Below are 25,695 nucleotides of genomic sequence, written 5' to 3'. Positions count from 1 at the left end.
CAGTGTGTGAGATGTCTTCAGGATGGCTCGCTGTTGCCTCGTAAATAAGGGCTGCCCTTTCATGTGTGAACTTGCTCCTCATGTTACCCCATGTACTGGTACAATTCACATTCCTCTCCTTTTACTGCTGCAGGCCTCCCCCCCCCCCCCCCCCCCCCCCCCGACATAGTCTTTGCAATAAAGCTACACTGGGCTCCACCATGGATTAGGAGATGGGTATTTCCCTCCATTTCTTCTCTTCCTGGGAGACTCTTCATGCTTCCTCTGTGTATTTAAGTCTGTCCTTTAAGGAAGCCCTGCCTGATGTTGCTTCCTCCATGATGTCCTTCTCTGCTGCTCCCCTAGTGGCTGTTTGGGGCCTTATCACACAAGGTCTTACATCAGAGGAGGTCATAAACACATCTCTTCCTTTGCCTCAATTGGAGACTCTCTGAGACTGGAGGTCGTGGTGTGTTTACACCTCTCGTGTCGTAACTACCTGATGTGCCTTTGGAGGGTTGATTTGGTTGTTTCAGAACTCTGAAAAATTAAACATACTTAGCATTCCAAGAGATCATCAGACATTAAAAATATTAAGTAAGTTAAAGCTCTTCTCAGTACCAGAGGGCACAGTGGTAACCCCAAAGCTGCCATGTGATGTGGCCACCGTGGCAAGACCCTGTATCTCTGTGAGCCTCGGTTTCCACGTAAATGAATACATTTAAAACGGTGAAAATAACTGCCCTACCTCCTCCTTGAAGTTTTATTTTTTTATTTTTATTAAAAAAATTTTTTTAATGTTTTACTTATTTTTGATAGAGGGAGAGAGAGAGAGCGAGAGAGCGAGAGAGCGAGCATGAGTGGGGGAGGGGCAGAGAGAATGGGAGACACAGAATCCAAAGCAGGCTCCAGGCTCTGAGCTGTCAGCACAGAGCCCAATGCGGGGCTCAAACTCATAGACCGAGAGATCATGACCTGAGCTGAAGTCGGACGCTCAACCGACTGAGCCACCCAGAAGCCCCATTGAAGTTTTTTTGAAATGACCTGTCACATTTGAAAATGTGTTGCAAATCGCAAAATTGCCTCAAATGTAAAATTGCGTGTTCTCGTTTAAGAAAACTTAATTGGAATTTAGACAAAGCCGTGCTGTGTATTATGTATGTATCTCATTCAACTTCTAATGTAAAGTTGCATTTGTGTCTCCATGTACCTTGTGAATAGTTTTAAGGAGATCATCTGACTTTGTACATCATAATCTGTAAAGCCAGTCTGTAGCCAATTATGCTGACCTGGGAGGTTTTGAAACAGAACCTATTGGTTCTGGCAAAGAGAACCAGTATACCTTCTCCCTAATTCATGCACAACCCAAATACCTTGTCTTTATTTTTTCCTTCACAGGCTTCCATCTGTATCACAAGTTGCCCACAATAGTGCCTGAGAGCTGCCTCCTTATAATGGTTGGCCTGCTGCTAGGAGGGATTATTTTTGGGGTCGATGAAAAGTCCCCCCCTGCCATGAAGACTGATGTGTTTTTCTTGTATCTTCTCCCACCCATTGTGCTTGATGCGGGCTATTTCATGCCCACTCGCCCGTTCTTTGAGAACATTGGCACCATTTTCTGGTATGCTGTGGTAGGGACCCTCTGGAATTCCATTGGCATTGGGGTGTCTTTGTTTGGTATCTGCCAAATTGAAGCCTTTGGCCTGAGTGACATCACTCTGCTCCAGAATCTACTCTTCGGCAGCTTAATCTCAGCGGTGGACCCCGTGGCTGTGCTCGCTGTCTTCGAGAACATCCAGGTCAATGAGCAGCTCTACATCCTGGTCTTCGGAGAGTCCCTGCTGAATGATGCAGTGACAGTGGTGAGTAACAGGTTCATGCTGTGTCACTCCAACACCGCTGGTCTATCTGTGTCTGGTAGTGACAGCTGAGGTGAGACCCCGAAGGTGCAGCCTGCCTGCACACTTGTACAGCCCTGTGCTTAGCAAGGCCCCGCGCTTGGTTTCATGCTGTTACTGCTGTCTTGAAATACCTTGTGAAGATTTTTATTGATTAATGACTTTTTTATTTGTTTTTATACAGCGGGCCCCTCATTTTCACTTTGCACTGGGTTGTACAAACTGTATTGCGGGTCCCTGCTTGGAACAGAGGAGCGTAAGAGTGATTGTGACCTTCCTATCTCTGAGGATTTCTCATTTGGCATTTTCAAAAAAATTTTTTTGAGGTTTATTGATTTTGAGAGAGAGGCAAAGAGAAAGAGGAAGTGGGGGAGGGGCAGAGAGAGGAGGAGAGAGAATCCCAAACAGGCTCCAAGCTAACTAAGTTGAGCGTGGGGCTCAAACTTAAAAACCGTGAGATCGTGACCTGAGCTGAAACCAAGAGTCGAACGCTCAACTCACTGAGCCACCCAGGCACCCCTCATGTGCCATTTTCAAAAGTGATGGTCTTTGAATAGAATATAAGGACTTCAAGTCCCAGAATTCTTTGTGAGATGTGACGCTGCCAGTATACGATACACGCGATAGAAGTGAAACGATAATACCTGCTGTGTACCGTTCTGTATCTGGGCCTGGTTTATTTGTCATTTCATGATTTTAGGCCAACTTTTCATCACACATCACTCAGCCAGCTTATTTCTGGTCCTCGCCACTTTCCTGCAAGTGGGTATTTGTTCTGAAAATCCTAGTTATTTTTTATTGTCACCAATTACCCCATAATTAGAGTCCGAGGCTGTTGGGATCTTAACGGTAGCACAATTTACCTCCGCCCTGCTTTCGGAGCTCAGGCAAAACACGGAGAAGTGACCAGGAAGTGTCTCTGTCCACCCAGCAAAAGGCCTACAAAATGCCCCTCCGGCAGCAAAAGACACTCAGGTGTCCCTGTATCAGTAAACCTGTTAGTGGGCACCAGTGAGGCCGTTTTATGTCAGCCACCAATCTGTAGTGGTGATGGTGACAGTTGTCAATGTAGCCGTTACCCTTTTGTGGATGTCTGCTTTGTGCTTGGGTTTTTATGACAACCTATGCAGTAATTATTTCTTTACCTTTGATAGGGAAGAAAGTTGAGGCAGAGAAGGATTAAATCCTTTTAAGTAACTTGCGTAATTTACATCACCCCCTTCATTAGGTCCTTTCATTAAAATATTATTCCTGATTCATTTAAAAGTCAGCACAGAAACCTACATCACTCGCCATTAGCCTATATTCACACCCCTGAACTGAGTAAAATATCATTTTTAAGGATATCCGCTAACTCCATGTGGACATTATTAGGTAGAAAGTAATTTATTGAGAAGGGAATCCCATTTTTTTTTTTCAACGTTTATTTATTTTTGGGACAGAGAGAGACAGAGCATGAACGGGGGAGGGGCAGAGAGAGAGGGAGACACAGAATCGGAAACAGGCTCCAGGCTCTGAGCCATCAGCCCAGAGCCCGACGCGGGGCTCGAACTCACGGACCGCGAGATCGTGACCTGGCTGAAGTCGGACGCTTAACCGACTGCGCCACCCAGGCGCCCCAGGAATCCCATTTTTTAAAATGTTTATTTATTTTAGAGACAGAGATAGAGAGCGAGTAGGGGAGGGGGAGGGAGAGAGGGAGACAGAGAATCCCAAGCAGGCTCTGCACTGTCAGCAAAGAGCCTGATGTGGGGCTTGAACTCACGAGACATGAGATCATGACCTGAGCTGAAGTCAAGAGTCAGACGTTCAACTGACTGAGCCACTGGGGTGCCCCAGGAAATCCCATCTTTTAGAATGGCTGCTAAGATGGGTATTTTAAGGCAGCTAAGTTGCCTCACGCAAGTAACAAAATACACTTCCTTTATTCCATTGTTCATTAACAGTGATCAGTCATTAACTTACCAATATAAATTGTAACTGGGAAGGTGCCATAGCAATGAAGACATTTTGTGATTTATTCTAACTTCTAGTTTGATATATACACGTTACCCTTGTTGAGATAGATTGTGGACATTTTAATGAGGATTTCTTGGATCTCTTTTGCATATAGAAAATTTTATAAAGAAATAATAACACTTTGCTGTACTCATTCTTGGGCAGTATAGCAATGTCAGCTCAGTTTCAGAGTGATCCTACACTGCTTTCTCTTCTCATAAAATCTGTCATTCAGACAACTCAGTGTCCATTCTTTGAGTTTGTCGAGAATCAGATATGAGGAAACAATCTGGCTAAACCACCATTCAAAGTGTGCAAAGGCCCCAGGCTTTCCAGAGGCACATCCTGTGCTTCCTGTCAAGAGGCACCAAGCCATCAAATGTGATTTTATGGACAGAGAGGGCAGTGGGCCAAATTGAGGATGTCATTCCACTACAGGAAGGAGGGCAAGGACAGAGAAAGGGCATGACTGCCCTTTAGATGTGAAAGCCCTTGTTACAAAGCCAGCACCTGTAAGTCAGATGACTATAATGGTTTCCCATGAATGAGCCTTCCTCAGGTTATATACCCTGGGCTCCAAGCTGAGGACCCTTAAAGCCACATCCACAGGATAGCAGGGCATGCCCAAGGGTTTTGCCTACCTAAAGCCAAAGAATAAACTACCAGGTATTATTTTCACTGAACTGGCTGAATAGTGGACTGCACTGATGTGGTGTTAGGAATGATTAGAACAATGTTGTAAAAATGATCATTTTGCCTCCCAGTTAGGTACCCTCAGAGTATAGAAGTGGGGATGTTTTATGGAAGATTCTTTGACATTTAGTCTTATCTCCAGGAGTGTTTTAAGGACTCTTAGGGTAAGGAAAGGCATGAAAAGTATGAATCCTGCTGTGAACAGTGAAAATGATGAGTCACTAGAAGTTGCAACTAGAAGGGTAAAGATTAAACAGAGAGAACTCGTGTTAAAAAGGTAGTCTGGTTGATGAGTGAAATTATAGGTCAGTGCAATTAATTCCTTCCCCAAATCACGGTAGGTTCACTACTGAGGTGGCAGAGATGAGGGGAGAAAACCTACCCTAAAAATGTCCCCATTCAAAGAGAAATTGATGATACATATGTTGCAGTCCAACTGTGCCACTGTCTAAGGCTATAGTAGATTGGAATCAGCTGGAGAAATGACAGCCAAAGGAACAAAGGTGAGATTTTTAATTGGGAACTTTGTACTTTCCCTTATGGTAAATATTTTAGGAAAATCTGTCAAAATTTTCCTTATTAGGCAAAGATGGCTCAGGCTGTCAGTTACCAGATCATTCCTGCCATTCCTAGTAGTCCATAATCCAATGACTTGTGCTCAAATGGTAATTTCCAATATCATCTCTAGACCGTGTTAATGCACCCATTGAATAACCTAATACATTTTTCAAGAACACTTAAAGAATTTCCTTAATCAACCATAACAAGGCTTGGATAAGGCTAGCTGGTTCTTTGGAACGAGGCTGGGGATGGGCTTTAATGGCCCAGTCGTTATGTGCAGTGCCCTGGAATTTAACTTCAGGAAGCTAGAAGGTAAACAGCAACCACTCGGTACTCATTGTTGCTCTTGCGAGTAACAGACTATATTTCAAATTCCTTATGCAAAAATGATTATTTCTTGTATTTCACATAAAAAAAAAGTGACCTGGAAACTATTTTTCCAGAACAGAGCTATTCTGGTAAAGGATCCATATTTGCATCTTTGTGTTCTGTGATTTCACTGAATTATTGCACATTTTAAATCAAAGGTCACAATAGATCATTTCTAATTCTTCTATATGTAAGTATTTTAGGAGTCTCCTGCTCTAACAGCTGAGCTAGCAGGGTGCTTATGTAAGAATTTTTAAAAACCCAGTATCAAGTAGAAAGATTGGAAAGTACTCAGCTGTCAGATTAGCCCGCTACAAAATAGAGGCAACACCCGTATTTCAGTCTTCGAAAAGTACAGTTGTCAGATTGAGGTCAGCTTTGCACAGACCAACTAGCGACATGATCGTAGCTGTCATATTTATATATATGTTTATATATTTTACATACACGTATAACATATATATAAATATAGTATATAATAAAATCTCCAAAAGCACTTTTCTACATAGACTCCCCTGTGATACAACTAAAGTATTTAACTGGAATGAACTAACTATGGGTTATGGCCAGTGGTAACTAAAAGAATTTTATCTTGTGCCGATCACTAGGTATCAGGTTCAGTGTAAAGCAGGTGGGAGGTTATGGAAAGCTTTCTGGTTGTCAAGGCAACGTCTCTACCTAAGACATTTCCCTGTAACATTGCCCTGGTATCTGAGGCAGTAGATTGATCCAACTGGAGCTTCTGCCCGGGTGCAGAACGTACAGTGCCTGTGACTCCGCTTTGTTCTCTGCAAAACCTAAAAAGCTATTGAAACCAGAATGTCCCTTGGATGGATTTGATGGATTGAAGTGGAGGAAAATGCCTCTGGAAAAACTGTGACTATATGCTAGTCATGGGCCTGCACCTCCTTTGGAGGCCTCATAAATGTGCTCGATGGGGTGGGGAGGGGAGATGTGAGAGAGGAGGAGAAGGAGATTTGGGTTCTGTGTGCAAGGACTCTCTGCTTTTGCTGGGGAAATGAGGTAGGCACCAAGAGGCAACACCTACAATGCAAGATGGTGCATCACCAAAGCCCAACTGGTTTGGAGCTCATCTCAGTTGTAGGAGGGCAGAGGATAAGGTGATTTGCAGGGGCTGTAGATGTACAGGAAGGCTCTGGAGAGGAGTAGCAGCTTCAGCTGGGCCATGGAAGATAGATAAAGATTGCCCTGGGTTTACTTGGTAGGTTTCTGCCAAGAGAAACCACAAGAAGGAAACCAGGGGCAGTAATGGATAAATATGGTATGTTTTGTGGAGCTGTGATGAGACCCCCTTCCAGACTGAAGCGTGTTGGAAAGTGGTAAAAAAAAGAAAAAAAAAAATTGTTGTCAGGTGTATTGAGCCTTCCCCAAAGTCAGGAAGTCAAGGATTTGATTCGATTTGATTATTACTACTTTTTTTTAAATTTTTTTTTTTTTGAGAGAGAGAGACAGATTGTGAATGGGGGACAGGCAGAGAGAGGGAGACACAGAATTCGAAGCAAGCTCCGGGCCTCAAGGTGTCAGCACAGAGCCCGATGTGGGGCTCGAGGTCACAAATTGCGACATCATGACCTGAGCTGAAATTGGACTCTTAACTAACTGAGCCACCCAGGCACCCCAGGAAGTCAAGGATTTTAAACTTGAGAGTGACAAATAGAATAACAATATTAAAAGGAAGTGAGTCTTAGGGCCCCTGGGTGGCTCAGTAGGTTAAGCATCTGACTTTGGCTCAGGTCACAATCCCGTGTTTCTTGAGTTCAAGCCCCACATCGGGCTCTGTACTGACAGCTCGGAGCCTGGAGCCTGCTCTGGATTCTGTGTCTCCCTTTCTCTCTGACCTTCTTCCACTCGCACTCTGTCTCTCTCTCTCTCTCTCTCTCTCTCTCTCTCTCTCTCAAAACTAAATAACGTTAAACAAATTTTTTAAAAAATAAAGGAAGTGAGTCTTGTGTTGGCTGTATGGGGCATTTGAACAAAGGAGAGCTGAGATTTGCTGGTGTAGGTGGGAGACAAGGAGAGCAGAAGTCATGGAGCCTGGGGATAGAAGTACAGTGACCAAGTGGCCTGGGGAGCTTGTCTATGCAGAGATGGCTGGCCAGGAAACCTACCTCTCTCCTCAGGAAGCAGGTGACCGTCACCCTTCAGTCTTGGCTGTTTGGAGACATGGGGTATATATAGCACATCTCTGAACCTGTCTCAGGAAGCAACCGTGGCATGTTGATGCTGATGGAATCCCGTATGCAGCAAGCCTCTGGTTGAAAGTAGGAAGCAGCCACTGCTTGAAGTCAGTTTCTTTTTCAGAAAATGATGATACTCTCAACATATTCAAATCTTTGGGGGCATGAGTTGCTTTTTTTTTTTTTCTTCTTACTCAAGTCATTTCTTGGTGGTCCAAGACCAAATGCTCTTGAGTGTCATACCTGTGAATGAGCAACGCTCCTAATTTCTTAGTAATCTGCTTTCTTCAAAACCAGAAGACATTTATTGTCCCCCTCCAGGCAGCATGGAAGAAGCAAATTGTAATAAGGAATGAACCCTGACCACAAGCAGTGTATGATCCGGCGGGAAAGAGGGAAAAATTACACAAAACCTGTAACACGGTAGACTAAAAAAGGACCTTAAGTGAGGTGAAGAGTGGAGTAGACTTTTTTCCAGATCACACTCTGGTTCGCTGGGTCAGAACTTGACTCACTCTCCCATGGTTGAAGCTTGAAAAACTTACCAGGAAGGTCAGAAGACCTGGATTCTCATATTGCCTGTGACATTTTGTGTGACCATGGACAAATGGGTTCAATTTTAGCTTCTCAGAAACCAAATAAGGGGGTAGCACGGCCTGTACTGTAAAAGGCCTTCATCCCAATGTCCTGACAGCCAGCTTCCCTGGAGATTCTGGCTGTAAATAACGCAATGAAAAGAAGCAGGGCACCTGCGGGAGTGTTTTACTTGCTGGCTTTGTAAAAAGTGTGGCAGGGCGTAAGCCATCACTTCCTGTTTCATTTGGCCCAGTGACCCTTAGAAACATGTTTGCAAGCATATTCCCTAGCAGACATGAAGTGCCTGGCATTTTTGAAGCTTAATTAAACTGAGACTATGTAAAGACTGTGGATTTTTCAGAAGCCAAGTAATTGGGTAAGCTCATTACTTTAGAAAAGGGATAAAATATATATGAAATTATAGTGCGCACACACACACACACACACACACACACACGACACAGGTGCCTCTTGACTTCAAGAAAGTTCCTTTGGGTCTCCTGTTCTAGCTGATGTGCATGTGTGGGCGGGGTGAGGAGGAGGGGTGAGAAGGGAGGACCTCAGTGCCCTGGGAGGAAGATACCTTTAGATGGGGTACCTGGACTGCTGGGTGGGGCCCCTTCCAGGGCAGGGCCTCACCAGAGAGCCTCACAAAGTAACTAAACTCACAGCAACACGGACAAGCTGTCTCTGTGACGTACTACTTGTCCAGCATCGGTAATACAAGCAGAGCCTCTTGGATGGCAACCACATCTCATAAAATTATCTTTTAGATGGTATCTTAAAAAATAACATTTTAGGAGCAAGTCACATCATAACTGTGAAGTCTCCTCTCCCTCACTTTTAGAAATCTCTTTCCTGACAATACACTTTTACATGGCTTTCTGTTCAAAGCTATTCAACACAATATTAAAACATGCGATAGAGAAATATAGTTATTGCCACTGGTCATCAACTTTGGTACATAGAAGGAATGTCCTTGTTGCAAGGCCAGGTGGATTTTTCTGTGGCTGCAGTTACACGGGGAAGTTGGAAGGGTCTTGACCATGCGCTCTCTTTCTCCCACAGGTCCTGTACAACTTGTTCAAGTCTTTTTGCCAGATGAAAACCATTGAGACCATTGACGTGTTTGCTGGAATTGCAAACTTCTTTGTTGTGGGAATTGGTGGGGTGTTGATTGGCATCTTCCTGGGATTTATAGCGGCATTTACTACTCGGTTCACGCATAACATCCGGGTGATTGAACCACTCTTTGTCTTCCTGTACAGTTATTTGTCCTATATAACAGCCGAAATGTTTCACCTCTCAGGTATCATGGCGTAAGTATTTAACTCTTTGTTAAAAGCACTTAATGATGAAGTTTCATTAAATTTATGTATTCTAAGCCAAGAGGCTAAGGTTGAATCCATTTTATAAAACAGGGTTCCTTAAATTCTTTCCAGAAAGATTAAAAATAGAGTCTCCTTACTCTTAGTTTCAAAGAAATGAAGAAATTCAGCCAATTTTATACTAAAGCGATCTGGTGCTAGAATGGGAAACGACTAAAGAATTCTCTTTTGGGTCTCACATGAAACATGACAATAAACTGTTGGGGTTGATTGTCTAGCACCAAGAATTTTCCCAGTTTGATGCTCACTCAGAGGTTGTCCACGTGGGAGGCTCTAAACTTACTCCAGCAAGGTCAGATTGCCCAAACTGCATCTGGAGTTCTGGAATTGCGTATGTATATTCATATGAATGATATTGGCAGGAGGGAACTTTCACTTTGCGTGCTCCATTCGATTTGAAATAATAGGTTTAAGTCATTCAAAGCAAAATTCAATGTGGAAAGCGTGTAATCATGTCATTTTAGCTTAGCTTTTTAAAAAAGAGGTATGTTTATAAGGCAAGAAATGTATAAAGCAAGAAGTTCTTTATTGAAGATACAGTTGGTGTATCATTCACCGACAAATTCTGAAGGACTTTTCTCAAGAAACCTTGCATGCGGGCTAGAGAAGGGTGGTGTTTGGATCAGTTTCTAGCCTTCACAGGGTCACTTTGAAGGAGGCTCCTTGTTGAGTGTGGATATTTTTGTAATTTCCAAAAACAAGCCTACTATGGTCACACCCTGTATAGGGTTGGTGAGAAATGCTTAGTAATGGAATGGCTCTATATGGTTTCATTTTGATAAATACTTATTTATAGCTAGACATGTGCTGGGTTCTATGCTTGGCCCTGCTACATATTGAGTTTTGTAGACACGAGCCTGGTTCTTGAAGTTTCGTCTTGCAGCCGGATTTAGATGTTGCTTTGATTAAGGACTGTTTGTTTTTCACCTCCCATCACCGCTGCTATATTGGAAGCAGGCTAGGTTTGTGGTGGCAGAAGTCAGGTGCCTCTCCCCGAGCAGAGTGGAATCCATTATAATGCAAGCCATGAGTTAAAGGTTGTGTGGTTTTCTGTTTCACAGAGAGCCTAAATAAAGCAACATATTAATCCAGTTTGACCCAGTAATGAAATGTTCTGTATCTTCCTGGTTGCTATTCATATCATTTGTATGACTTCCAGTTTCCTCACTGTTCTTTGACCAGTGTCATTGAAAGTGTGTGATCAGCTAGTTACAAGGTCTCTAAAGAATGATGGGGGTGGAACTCTGTGTCTAGTATCCCAACAGTGTGCTAACAGCAGTTTGTGTCAGAACCTTGAATATCGTTTGACCACGTGCACAAGTGAAAGTTCTAGAACACCCACACAATTATCTAAATATGTTTGACATTGGCAGGGACTGAGATGGGAAGATCCAGGGTGCTGGGGGGATAGTTGACGTGTTGCAAGGGGTTGGGGTCCTGGTGCATCTTGCCTAGAAATGTCCATGAGGCCCAGGGTCCACAGTGGTTGGTTGGTTCTCCACCGAGGCCCCGACCTCCTGCGAAGATGAGATTAGGGGTTTACTTGCTCTGGGAATTAGGAAATCAGGGACAAATAGGGCCACATATCCCTGGGAGATAGCACAGGGAATCCTCTGCATGGTTTGTTGGTGGAGGAAAAACATCACCTCTGTTTCCAGCTTCAGTGTGAACATTCAGCTTACTGTACGGAAAGGTCCTTTATTACATTTAAACAAATTTTGTCATTGCGTGTAGTGCGCTAACATAATAAGGTAACTGTTAAATAAGACATGGCAGGAGATTTAAACATTTTCGGATCTGGAATTACCATACACACCCGTTACCCTCTGATATAGCCAATGAAGGGACAGATTGATGTTGGAGTGCATTTGTTCTCAGAAGGACCACCCTGTTTTCTAATGTGGGGTATTAGTATGCTATTCAGGCCATGCGTGATGCTTCTGTATGGTGTGCGTCCAAGGTGTGCATGTCGCCCCTTTGAAAAGTGCACTGTGAGGGGCACCTGGGTGGCGCAGTCGGTTAAGCGTCCTACTTCAGCCAGGTCACGATCTCGCGGTCCGTGAGTTCGAGCCCCGCGTCGGGCTCTGGGCTGATGGCTCAGAGCCTGGAGCCTGTTTCCAATTCTGTGTCTCCCTCTCTCTCTGCCCCTCCCCCGTTCATGCTCTGTCTCTCTCTGTCCCAAAAAAAATAAATAAACGTTGAAAAAAAATTAAAAAAAAAAAAAGAGCACTGTGTGCTCTTCCCCATTGTAAGTACTACCCTTACCTTGGACGTCGGTCCAGGGGATCTACTCTAATGATGCAGTTAAAATTGCATATCCATATGTGCTGCTTTTATAGAACTAGGGATTTTTTTCTGCATTTAAATTGCACGGAGTTTAAGAATTCCCATCATACTTCATGCTAATTGCACTCTTCTGCCATTTAAAAACTAATTTTAAGGTTAATGGGAGTGAAGGCATGTGACATGCTGAGCATGCTCAGTGATTTCCCCTGTTTTCTTGAGAGAAGTGCGCAGCCACGTAGAAAGGAAAATAGGCACTGAGGTTAGGCAGCTGGGGAGCAGAGAGGAAGGTTAAAGCCCCTCTCAGTATCTGTAACACAGTGTAGCAAAGTGCATCTGTCCTGCTTGAGTTTCGCCTGGTTTCCTCCCTCTCTCCCTCTCTCCCTTCCTTCCATCTATCTCTCCTGTCTCTTCCTTCCCCTTCTGATTGCCTTCCAGATGCTGTAACCCTCTGTGCTTGCACTTTGTCTTGGGTGGGCTGTTAGGCAGCAGCCTGTCCAAGATTGAGATCACTCAGTGAGCAGGAAGTTAACACAAAAGTCTGATTAAAAAGAAACATCCTTCCACAGAACAGAAGACTTGCGTCTGAGCTCAAAATGCAGTCAGTCTTTTAGGTAGGAAGGCCCTGGGTAGGAATTCAGCACCTTGGTTTCTTTGGAGAGATGTTGGGAGTGATGTACTGTGGGCATCCAAAAGCTCCCCTTGCAGCTGTTTATTTTGTCATGGAATTGTGGAGATATCTGATTTTCACTGACAACAAGCACGTGAAATAACACGAGGTGGAGTTCTATCTGCCTTCGCCTCCTCTGTCTGATGGAAGCTATTTGGAGAGCTGATTTCCAGGCATCCCTAGGTCTGGTTTCCCCTTTGTGGTCTCTTCATACTTTCATGAAGCTAATTTAATGTTAAGCGATTAATGATAGTCCTGTCTTCCTGTGTGTTCGGGAGGGTTTTCGCTGCAACCCCTAGGAGGGTAAATGAAATTCCTTCTTTCCTAATATTCTCTTGTTCATTTCTACACCGGAACAGATTGTTGCAGTAGGAAAAGTGCACATGCGTGTGTGTTTCATAGGCAGCTCCGCAGCACTGCAGCTAAAGTTAAGAGGAAGTATCCGTAGTCCCTTGAACTGGGAATTTCATGTCTCAGGAGCACTGGACACCTTTGAGAATCACAGCAGCATGGTAGGGCATATAGAGGAAGCGGAATAGCTATTGGCTTTAGAAATGCGTGTCTTGGTTTGCATGTTTTGGGCTTTATGTTCAGAAAAATGCTCAGAGATAAGACAGTGACAATTCCATGTTGTCCCCTTCTCTTATCCAAAGACACAAACGGATGTGTAAGATGATTCCATAGATCAGATCCACAAAGAAGTGAACTGAAGTAGGACTTTGTTCTCTTCCTGTGGACATCAAGCACCTCTTTCGGTCCTCACCTCGTGCCTGCCACGTCCCCCGTGCTCCAGTCAATGAGATGCTAAAAACACACGGTCATCAAGGAGGGGATGTTAGTCTCCACAGCAGCTTGCAGCCTGCGGGGAAGTGCTGATTTCTTTTTGAGGTGCTCCAGGAATTTCAAAAAATGGCTAAATCCTCCTTCAGATAGGAGAATAAGCACCCAGTATTTCTTAGTTGATTTTTTTCTTTCATGGATTCATAATTCATTAGTCTTCCTTCTCTTGAGGGTACTTAAAATGTTTTCCATTTGGGGCACCTGGGTGGCTCCGTCGGGTAAGCGTCCAACTTCGGCTTGGGTCTGATCTCACCATTCATGAGTTCAAGCCCCACATCTGGCTCTGTGCTGACAGCTCAGAGCCTGCAGCCTGCTACGGATTCTGTGTCTCCCTCTGTCTCTGACCCTCTCCTGCTCACACTCTGTGTGTCTCTCTCTCAAAAATAAACATTAAAAATTTTTTTTAAATGTTTTCCATTTGTTGTTTCATTTATCCTAGCAGCATTGTGCAAAGACAGTAGACAATAGTAAATATAAGTCCTGTCTTATGAATGAGTAAACTGAGACTCAGGTGGTGAAAAAACATGGCTGCAGGTGAGTCTTTGTAAGCTGGTCCTGGACCCTTGGACTCCAGTTACCAGGCCAGTCCAGCATATGTCCCAGTATACATTTAAAAAAAACTGCACATTTGTATGACAATTTTTAAGTGAGACTTTAACAGGGAATTTCCAGAATGATAAGCTCAGAAATGAAGTCTAGGAGTGGGCCAAGCTAGCTGGACTGAGGAGTCATTGCTGAAGATGTGAAGGCCTTTTTTTCTCTCCTCATTTCTCTGTGTATGAGTTGGTAATTGTCATTTTTTTCAAACATTGAGAAAAATAGGAAAGCATGCCTTTGTTTGCCATTTTATAGCGACTGTCCTGGTTTCTCTTGATCAGCCTGCCATTGGTAGCATTTAGAAGACCATCTCTTTAAGACACAGTCATATGGAATCATAGGCCAGTGTGCCAGAATGTTCCTGCTTGCAGAATATTCATGTATTCTGCTCTTCTCCAAATATGGGGCAAAAATGAACACTTGACATTGCAGGACATTCATAAAACCTTACATATGTACATATATACATATATTTGTATGTATGTGGAAGACAAGCTCCTTTTACTAATTTTCCTAGACTTGTCTCATGTTAGTGAATGTTTTCCTTAGTGTAAGAATGTGACTTGGAGCTTTAATAAATCAATCTGGATAATGCAACCAGGATAAATAGTGCCCCCAAGTAATCTGTTATTACACACCCTCCGGCCTGGCCTCCATGCAAATCCATTTGGTCTTAAAGCCTGTCTAAACAGAAAGCAAGCAGAGCACATCAGCTTATTTCTAGTTTGAACTTCAAATCCACTCCCATCCCAGCGCTCATACCTTTCCCTGCGCACACTCAAAGAAGAAGTGGCCTTTGAGAATTGGCTTCATCCTACAGCCGGCACTTTGAGTCAGTTATTGGATTCAGTGCAGGCCAGCTGGAGCTCTTGAAGCATCCCAAGTAAAGAATGGGTAGGGGATTCTCTAAGGACAGCCCCAGGTCCTGGTGCCCTGTGGCTCCCATGCGTGCGTACGGCAACGCATGTCTACCTCCTCCTGAAGTTGTGTTGTTCCATAGCACTTTCCATCTTGCATCCCTCTAACATTTCGGAGTATAGAGATGGACAGAGACTCATTCTGCAGCGCCTGGGTGGCTAGGTCGGTTAAGCATCTGACTTCGGCTCAGGTCATGATCTTGTGGTCCGTGGGTTCGCGCCCCACGTCGGGCTCTGTGCCGATAGCTCAGAGCCTGGAGCCTACTTTGGATTCTGTGTCTCCCTTCCTCCCTCTGCCCCTCCCCTGCTTGCATTCTGTCTCTCGAAAATAAACATTAGAAAAAACTTATTCTAAATAAGCAAGGTCTGGCTGCAGTCACCCTGCTGTACGCTAGATCCCATAACTTATTCATCTTATAAGGGAAGTTTGTACCCTTTGGCCACCGTCACCCATTTCCCTCACTCCCTCCACCTGCTCCCCACCCCCTCTGCTCTCCACTCCTGCTCACTCCCTCCACCTGCTCCCCACCCCCTCTGCTCTCCACTCCTGCTAACTACTAGTCTGCTCTCTGTTTCTATGACCTTGGTTTTTTTTCGATTCCACACACGAGTGAGATCGTGCAGTATTTATCCAGAGTAGTGTAAGCGCTCCATGAAATTGCTTGGATTTATTTTTGTAGTTTAAACTGTTTCACGAAACAGAGTCCAACTGACGAACTGCAGAGTTTGCTTGGTTTTTCAGAAGAAGGGGCAGAACCAGTGGGCTATCACATTTTCCCTGAGTGCTGTCCAGTGTGGTGACCACCAGCCACATGTGGCTTTTTGAGCACTTAAAATGTGGCTAGTCTAAATTGAGATGTGCTCTCAGTTTAAACTAGACACCAGATTTTTAAAATTTAGTGGGAAAAAAATTGTAGAAACTCTCATTAATGATTTGTATGTTGATTTCAGCTTGAAGCAACAATAAATAATATAAATAATTGTTGAGTGAAATCAATATATTATGAAAATTAATCGCACCGATTTCTTTTTGCATTTAAAAAAAATTTTTTTTTTAACATTTATTTATTTTTGAGACAGAGAGAGACAGAGCATGAACGGGGGAGGGTCAGAGAGAGAGGGAGACACAGAATCTGAAACAGGCTCCAAGCTCTGAGCAGTCAGCACAGAGCCCGACGCGGGGCTCGAACTCACGGACCGTGAGATCATGACCTGAGTCGGAGTCGGCCGCTTAACCGACTGAGACACCCAGGCGCCCCTCTTTTTGCATTTTTAAAATACTTATTTATTTTTGAGAGAGAGAGAGAGCATGCACACGAGTGGGGGAGGGGGCAGAGAGAGAAGAGGGAACAGAGGATCCAAAGCAGGCTCTGCACTGACAGCAGAGAGCCTGATGTGGGGCTCAAACTCACGAATGGTGGGATCATGACCTGAGCTGAAGTCTGACTCTCAACCAACAGAGCTACCCAGGCGCCCTTCGTTTTACATTTTTAATCATGGCTACTACGAAATTTAAGCTCGCATTATATTTCTATTAGATAACGGTGTTCTCTAGTGCTCGCCATTAGTTTTTGCTGTTTGGATATTTGAAGACGTTGAAATATATTTTTCTTCCGTCTGATACAGTAGAATAAAAAAAACAGGGCAAGAAAAGATGGAGGTAAGAAACAGAACGGAAATGCATTCCCTTCATGGATGTTTATAAATCATGCTGTTTATAAAGAAGATTTCTTTGAGAGTAAGGAAGGTCAGAAAGCAAGAGAGGAATAACAGAGGAGAGGGCAGAGGGTTCTCCTGAGGTGGCTTGTGATGATTAAGAAGTCAACTTAAAGCCCCTGTGAGGAAAGGAAAATTGTTACCCTAAGGTCCACATTTAGAGGCTTTGAATAAACTCTTCAAAACATGGCCAAGGGGAGTGACTGTTCCTGAGAAAAAAGTTGTTATCGCTGTAGGAATGAGCGAAGTCCATTAAAACAGATTCCCTGGGGTTGGGTACTTTATGTTTTTCACAAACTGAAATTGTAAAATTCAGTGTTCAGAATAATGTGTTTTCGCGCCTCATCTTCTTATAAGTAGAAACATTAAAAACATTATCATAATCATCTGTACGGGGAATATCATTCATAGAGGCCATGAGTTCTCAACTACAAGAGTGGTATATGATTTCGGTCACACAGTTTGTCATTCGGCATGTTCGGGGAGGGTAAGCATGCAGCAAGTGGCCCAGGGGAATATTTCGTGGCAGTTCCCGAAAAGAGTATGAAAATTAAAAAGAGGGGTCACAGTGAATGTCACCACAAGTGCGTTTCGTTTTGTGAAGTGCACTTTATGGATTTCTCTTTTGAGAGCAACTGAATAGAATGATAGAATTTGAGGCCTGCCTTCCTCACTGGAGGGCTTTGGTGGCTCCTTTAGGCGTGTCGTTTTCACACATCTTTATTTTAGGGATCGTGGTTGGTGTTGGCCTGCTACATTTATTTACATTACATGAAACTTTACCAGTTGGCTCCTGAATTAAGAACCCCATTCCCTGAGATCTCTGATGAATAGAGGTTCTCGGTAGTAACCAGTGATCGGGTAGTACTGGGGTTACTGTCACTTTGCTCTTTGGACTGTTTAAGTCTTATTTGTATTTATGTCAAAACAATCACAGCACCACGTCGCTGGGTTACTCTTGGTCCAGAGCTCGCTACTTCACGTGGTACTTTCCGCTTCCATATTCTCAGGTATAAGCAAATTGCAATAGTAAGGCTAAAATTATTTTCTTTTTTTTTTTTTTTGTTAAGTTTATATAGTATTAAGAGACAGAGAGAGACAGAGCATGAGTATGGGAGGGACTGAGAGAGGAGGAGACACAGAATCCAAGGCAGGCCCCGGGCTCCGAGCTGTCAGCACAGAGCCTGATGCGAGGCTTGAACTCACCAACCGCGAGATCATGACCCGAGCCGAAGTCAGACGCTTAACCGACTGAGCCACCCAGGCGCCCCTAAAATTGTTTTCTAGTAATATGTAGGCCAAAATGTAGATGTAAGATTATAAATCAGAAACGTAAATGTTGTATAATTGCTGAGAAGCAGTTGCCTTCTCTGTTTTAATAAAAAATGAAAATGTCACAGCAAACTGATGCTGAAGGAAAGCATGCAGTTACTTCCCAGCTAGTACTTCTGAGTAGGACACCAGCCTTTGGCCACATGGCTCGAATCAGTGTCCCGTTCCCTTCATGAGGGAATTCAGCAATGGGGGTCAACATTTGCTCTTTCAAGAACAGGACAGGTGCCCTAAGGAAAACCTGTTTCTCTTTCACGTTGCTTTAACAAAACTTAGTGTACTTCTTTTTTTTTTTTTTTTTTTTTTTTTTAACATTTATTTATTTTTGAGACAGAGAGAGACAGAGCATGAACAGAATCTGAAACAGGCTCCAGGCTCTGAGCTGTCAGCACAGAGCCCGACGCGGGGCTCAAACTCACGGACCGTGAGATCATGACCTGAGCCGAAGTCGGACGCTTAACTGACCAAGCCACCCAGGCGCCCCAAACCTTAGTGTACTACTTAGCAGTTGTCTGTGTGGGGGAGGAAGCTAGCCTGAAATGAACCCAGAGACTTCCTCTCTTGGTGCCCTTGGCATGGGGCAGCTGTGAGTAGCTCCTCTTGATGCTCTAGTATTTTCTGTCAGTGTGCCCTGTCCCTCTGTTGCCACTTCCTTTATGCCAGTCAGACATGAGGGCGTTTGATTCCAGGGGATCTGGAAAAGTGGCCAAGAATCTTTTTCCCACATGCACCCTCGCAGTTAATCCCCGGCTATTTAAGGTAAATAGAGTCACCTGGGGTCCTTGTAAGCAGGAGCCCAGCTCAGACAGTAGAGGGAGGCTCTGTGTGAGCAAGGGAAACCCAGATCACACCAGATTATTGGTCACCCAGTGAAACCCAAAATCAAACCAGATTTATTTGAATAGAGGTTCTTGTAAATCACTTCTTGATGAGGGCAGGTGTAGATTTGGCTTTGGGTTGATGGGACCCCAGGCCAGAACCCCCTCTCTCTCTTTTTCATCTTACTCTGTGTGATGGCTTCCTTCTGATAGGCTAGGCATCTCTAAAGCATCAAGCAGGGGTTACAGACAGATCGGGCTTTATTGCTCTGCGACTCTTGTCACTAAAGCGTTCAGGGAGTTCTACTCTGCCAGCTCCTGTTAGAAGACATTTCAAAGCAAGGACCATGATTGGATCAGACTGTGTCACATGACCAGCCCTGTGGTGGGAGAAGTACCGGAAGAAGGTGTCGTGAAGTTAAACTTAATTCGAGTGTGACCTGCCTCTCGGTCTGTGTTGACCACAAGTTATCCAGGAAAGCTCAGTCCTTTGTAGTATAGTGAGGGTTGGACTGGTGACGTATTGAGTTGAGGCCTCAGTGATGAAGAGAAGGGCATTATGTGCCAAGGGTGATGCGCAGCAGAGAGCTCCAAGGCTAAAAGCTTTGCTGCCTCCAGGGAATGGAACCCGGGGGTGTTGAGAAAGGCGGTAGGTGCTTGGTCTCGCCCTGCTTTGTGCTGTAGGCAGTTGGGAACCTTTGGAAGCTTTGAGCAAAGAGGTGACGCAATTGTGTTTCTGTTTCATAGTGAAGACTGGAGTGCCTCCAAAGCTTTCTTAGGCCATCACACATCAAACTAGTAGTATTTTCATAACACTCTGGGGTGAAAGCTGGCAGGCAGTCATGGCCTCAGGCTCACTGGATGCCCCCCCGGGGCAGAGGATTCGCCTTCTGGGTGGGAGGAGAGGGAACAGCTTCTGGCAGCAGAGTGAAGGTGCCTAGGTGGAGGCTTGCCAGGACAAGAATGTGTGCCGTCCAGGCAAGAGAAGATAGAACCTACACCCAGAACCGAGTAATGGAAATTGGGAGAAAGGAAGGAGAGAATAGGTGGTGAGGTTTAATTCAGTCCTTACATCTCATGTTGGCCCTTATTTTCACTCTCCAATAACACTGTAAATGAAATGATTCAAGTTGCAACGCTTTTTCTCGTTCATTCTTACTCCACTGAACCCTCTGCCTGTAACCCGTCCTGCTTTCCTCAAACTTTGATGTATTTAGGAATCACCTGGAAAGTTGTCTTACGTGTATACAGAATCCCAGGCCCCAGCTAGAGATTCTGAGTCTGTATAGGTCTGGGATGGGGCCCAGGCATTTATGTTTGTCCCAGGCTTTCTAGTCATTACAGAGAAGCTATATTTTTATGAAAGAAACGCAAGGCCTTCGCCAACACTCCCCAACTAGAGCCAGTGGACTCCGTGGGTCCCTTGATGCCTTGTGTGTCACTATACTATTGATAATGAACTGTGATTCTTTATGTGTTCTCTCCACAAAATCAACCCTCACTCAGTGAGTGACCTATAAATGTTAGTTGACCTGAGTTGAAAGCCTATAAAGGAGAAGAAACAAAAGATGTGGAAAATACACGAAATGGGCAAGACTACACGAATAACCAGGCATTTGCAATAGGTTAAGTTTACTTTTCTTTGGTATTTTTTTTTTTATTTATTTATTTTTTTATTTTTTATTTTTTTTTATTTTTGGGACAGAGAGAGACAGAGCATGAATGGGGGAGGGGCAGAGAGAGAGGGAGACACAGAATCGGAAGCAGGCTCCAGGCTCTGAGCCATCAGCCCAGAGCCCGACGCGGGGCTCGAACTCACGGACCGCGAGATCGTGACCTGGCTGAAGTCGGACGCTCAACCGACTGCGCCACCCAGGCGCCCCTCTTTGGTATTTTAAGAAAGATTGCTCTGCTCTTAGACTCGGATCCTTCTTTAAAAACAAATTTTGCTTGCATTTTCTCATATGTCAAACTCTCTCTCTCTCTCTCTCTCTCTCTCTCGGTTGTCAGGTTTTGTAGAAGAGGCAATCCATTATATAGTAATTCATGCCCTGGAATAATTAATTTACCTCACATGAGTGAGTACTTTATTCTGAGAACATGCAGTGTACCCTGAGTCACCACGAGACCTGGCTTTAATCAATACAGAGAAAGCCTTTTAATTGTCCTTTGTCACTGCTAATGCTTGACACTGATTAGTGGAGTATGCTTTCCTATCTGGCAAAGTCTTTATTGAGAATATGCAGTTATAATTTGGACCGTATTTTTCTGCAACTGAATCCGTACTTTTTAAGTTCACATGTGGAGATAGAACAGGAGCCAAGAACTTTGCAACATTCCTTTTATCTGTTTAACTCCAATAAGCAGTTCAGATTACAGAAGAAGTCTCCTAATCTGGGAATGGGAATTAGAGAATTGACCACTCTTCAGAAACATACAAGTGGGGTACCTGGGTGGCTCAGTTGGTTAAGCATCCGGCTCTTGATCTCAGCTCAGGTCATGATCTCACAGTTTGCAAGATCGAGCCCCGCGTCTGGCTCTGCCCTGATAGCACGGAGCCTGGGATTCTCTCTCCTCCTCTCTCTCTGCCCTTCCCCCACTTGTGCTCCTGCACTTGTTTTCTTTCTCACTCTCTCTCAATAAATGAACCTTAAAAAAAAAAAAAAGTAAAAGCACTTGTATTTATAAACTGAAGTCACTGAGGCATGGCATCACCATATGTACATAAACACAGACAGGGTATGCATTCCGTATTGATGCTGGTCCCTTTCGTCCTACAGATGACAGCCATCTAAATGAAGGGTTCTGGACCTTCATTAAACTAAGCTCAGCCAGGATCATTTGAACATGCAACTCAGTACCATAACATGAAGTGAACCATGGTAAGCGTGGTTGAATGCTAGTCCTGCTCTCTCAAAATCTACATTCTGGTAGAAGGAAGTGAACGTCCATGGAAGACTGGCTTCATGGACTGCTGGGATGGAGTCTTGCAGTACAGAGAAAAGGATTTGTTGGAATTTTCTATTCAGAAATAGTCAAATGACAGGTCCTCTAAATACAAAGTTTGTTTATCCCCCCAAAGACTCTGTTGAGATAGTATTAGCTGGCCTGAATTTTGTGTATGCTGTATTTAGCATGACGTAGTGATGAAGAAAACCTCAATTGCTGGTGAAGGTAAAAACCACTAATTGTAGTGCTTTAGCTTCTCCGCCTCTAAATTGGTGATAATCACCATACATTTATGTTAAAATGTAATGTGAGGTAAGGTAATAACAAAGCAGAAAACACCAGTGAATTCTATACATACCTTACCTCCATGTGGCCCCGCAGAATGGAGACCGACACCTGTCAAAACACGGACACATTTTGGGATATCGTATGGGCCAGGTAGGTGCTACAATGGATTTTACAAACAAAATGACCAACCATTGTAGGAAATGAGTTGACTCCAGCCTCTAGGTTCCTGTCCCTCCAAATCTGGTCTCCGCATTTCCTTCAGAGTTCTCTTGATAAAACAGAAGATCTGTGCACACCACACCAACATCTCTGTGAACAATTCATCCCTGGATCCAAAGTAGTCATTGATTTGAAACACATTAATGACCTGCTGGACACTATGCTAAACACTGATGACACTTTTTATGTTTTTTTTCATCATGAAACTAACATTTGGGTTGGGGAAATAGGCATTAAGTATAAGATCAAAGGTAGAATCTCTCATTTTTTCCCCTCCAACCTTTGGAATGAAGTTGAAACTCCTGAGCATAACATATAACCGTGTCATTTATCATTATCTGGCCCCTAACTCTTTTCTTTTGACATTGTCATCTCTGGCTAACCAAATCATTCCTTGTTCCCTGAATATGCCAACTTTTTTTTTTTTTTTTTTTTTTTTCTTTTTCATGCCTTCGTACATGGCCACTGCTTTTGCTCAGCTTACTTCTTCCTGCTTGGTGAGCTCTTCCCTTAGCCATAGAGATATTGCTCAAATGTCTCCTCCTTTGTGACAGGTAGAGTGATTTCCTTCCCTGCACTCCCAAAGCCGCATTTCCAATCCCCATATCTGGCACTTGCACTGTTGTGTCACGATGCTATCTTTGTGTGACCCTTTCTCCTCTGAGACTGTGAACCTTTGAAAATAGAAGCTGTGTCTTACTTGCTTTTTATCTTCCTAGACACCAGCACAGAACTTGACCCAGAGGAAATGCTAAGAAAATGTTGGTTGATCTTAAATTGTTCTTCATAATCATATTAGCTAGCTCTGGAGACTAGGAAAGAGAAATGTGCATGGGAAGGGGGGAGGGATGACTCAGTGACATAGGCTTATAAAAGTAAGGCTCTATTGCAAATTCTAAAGGCCAATGGTTTTATATTTGATGGAGCTTTAGAGTTAAGAGATTCAACTAGAATCTTCTAAAATGAGCCTGTCTAGGTTATTATTTTGAATTAAAAAAAAGTTTAATGTTTATCTTGGAGAGAGAGAGAGAGAGAGACAGAGAGTGAGTAGGGAAGGGGAAGAGAGAGTGAGAGAGAGGGAGACACAGAATCTGAAGCAGGCTCCAGGCTCTGAGCTGTCAGCACAGGGCCTGACGCAGGGCTTGAACTCACGAGCTACGAGCTCATGACCTGAGCCGAAGTTGGACTCTCAACCGACTGAGCTACCCAGGCGCCTCTGTTTAGGTTATTATTTTGGTGCGGATATTATCTGTCACACTGATGCTCAGAATGAGGATGAGAAGGCATGGATTTCAGGCATGAAATCGTCATGTGATCCCATGCTGATGGAGGAAGAAAATCTTAGTTCTCTGTAAGGACATTGCTACAGTGACATGCTTTGACATGACCCTGTGCCCAAGGACACTCCTGGCCACACACTTCAGAGCCAGTGAGGCTGAAGACAGACACCAGCCTGGACCATTACCACCTCGTAAGTTTCTTGTGCCTGCTTTTAGAAAAATGAAGAAGATGCAAATTTATGGTGCCAAGACTGTCAGCTGCAGATGATGGTCTTTGCAGCGAGGAGAGAAGGTTTCTATTCTTCTCAGCTGCTGGGAGACTGTATTGTGTTTGCCTCCCTAATGGGTCGTTTTGCGTACTTACGAGATGATTGCAGTGAGGTGGTTTGACTTCAGGGCAGAGCGTAGCGCGACAAAAAACCCCTTTGCGATGAAAACACCACTAGGCCTTTGCTTGAGAGGCCACGTGCATTATTAAGCTGTCCGTGACACGCCAGAACAGGAACACTTGGAACTTTTGTCCCCAGCCTGTAGAGCGCATCAATGCCCTAGACGTGCCCACACTTCCTGAACGGGGAACTACCGGATGCCGAGGCCTCTGATACCTGCCAGGGCCATTCTTCTCCCTCCAGTGTCTCACTGTGCAGGTAGGAAGTGGCATTAAGTTACAGTGACGTGTCTGGCAGACATGAGCATCACTGTGGTGTCGTGTTAAGGACACAAAGCCATGGAAATTGATACCATGGACATTCATGTAAAATTCATTCATGTCTTTTATTCTTACACCAAAGCTCTATCTCTTTCAATAATTTCTGAATAGAATTTTTGTTCAATTGCTCCCATAATGAACTGGAGCTTATTCTTTGCCTATTTACGGTTTACATTTTGCCCAGTGACTGATGGGAACATGATCTTAGAGGGAAATGTTTATCATATTCACAAAAACAATATTCTCCAGCCTTTTAAAAATCACTTTTGGGGGCGCCTGGGTGGCGCAGTCGGTTGGGCGTCCGACTTCAGCCAGGTCACGATCTTGCGGTCCGTGAGTTCGAGCCCCGCGTCAGGCTCTGGGCTGATGGCTCAGAGCCTGGAGCCTGTTTCTGATTCTGTGTCTCCCTCTCTCTCTGCCCCTCCCCCGTTCATGCTCTGTCTCTCTCTGTCCCAAAAATAAATAAACGTTGAAAAAAAAAAATTAAAAAAAAATCACTTTTGGAATGATTAAAATCTAATGCCAGGAGGGAGAGAGGGAAATAAGGGTAGTAAGAAAAGTGTAGGGATTTCAACTCTGTAGCTGATGTTCTATTTAAAAAAAATAAAGCGAGGGGCGCCTGGGTGGCTCAGTCGGTTGGGCGTCCGACTTCGGCTCAGGTCATGATCTCTCGGTCCGTGAGTTCGAGCCCCGCGTCGGGCTCTGTGCGGACAGCTCAGAGCCTGGAGCCTGTTTCGGATTCTGTGTCTCCCTCTCTCTCTGACCCTCCCCCATTCATGCTCTGTCTCTCTCTGTCTCAAAAATAAATAAACGTTAAAAAAAATTTTTAAATAAATAAACGTTAAAAAAGTTAAAAAAAAGTGATTGGAAAGAGCTGGGAAGTAAGTACTTTGGTGTTTATTCTGTATATTCGTATCTAAGCTTAAATGCTTTATAATAAAATCATTGTGAAGCACCCTTTGCGTAGCATTAGACAATTTCAGGAAGTAATGGGACCATTATAATTTATTTTTGTTACAAATTTTCAACTTGACAACAATGAAGAAATGCTCACTAGTGTGTATTGCTGTGTGTATGTCTTTTTTGTATAAAACATATGCTTTAGATTTTTAATCAGCTTAATCTGACTTTTGCCTTCATTACTTTCTATTGGGTAAATCTTACTTTTTTAAGTCGGGTTAAAGAAAATCTAAAATATGGAAGCCGAAGATGTTCAGGAGTGTAGTTAACAAGTGGCTTCTATTCGGGGGCGGGGGGGGGGGCGCTGGTGAGATGCCCTGTAGACTTGCTCAGAGAGATGCTCCTTGCCATTCTGTTCTCCTCAGGCTCTCTCGCCTGCTAGTGGACATTCCAGCCTTTGATTCAGGTTAGCGTGGCAGAGCTTCTGTTTGCCTCTGTCACCAAGCACACTTGAGCA

The 25,695-nt window shown here is 44.0% G+C and overlaps 1 protein-coding gene across 1 annotated transcript in view; it reads left to right on the top strand.

The window, feature by feature from the left end:
- The window catches only part of SLC9A2 (solute carrier family 9 member A2), a 101,426-nt gene that overhangs the window by 38,645 nt on the left and 37,086 nt on the right, over positions 1–25,695 (top strand). Inside the window, exons 2-3 of the mRNA XM_045445570.1 lie at positions 1,378–1,841; positions 9,341–9,591. Of these exons, the coding sequence (XP_045301526.1) occupies positions 1,378–1,841; positions 9,341–9,591 (715 nt within the window). The remainder of the gene's footprint in view (positions 1–1,377; positions 1,842–9,340; positions 9,592–25,695) is intronic.

This window comes from Leopardus geoffroyi, chromosome A3 (genome assembly GCF_018350155.1).
Source record: "Leopardus geoffroyi isolate Oge1 chromosome A3, O.geoffroyi_Oge1_pat1.0, whole genome shotgun sequence".
Taxonomy (NCBI): domain Eukaryota; kingdom Metazoa; phylum Chordata; class Mammalia; order Carnivora; family Felidae; genus Leopardus; species Leopardus geoffroyi.
This window is presented reverse-complemented; position numbering and strand designations above follow the sequence as displayed.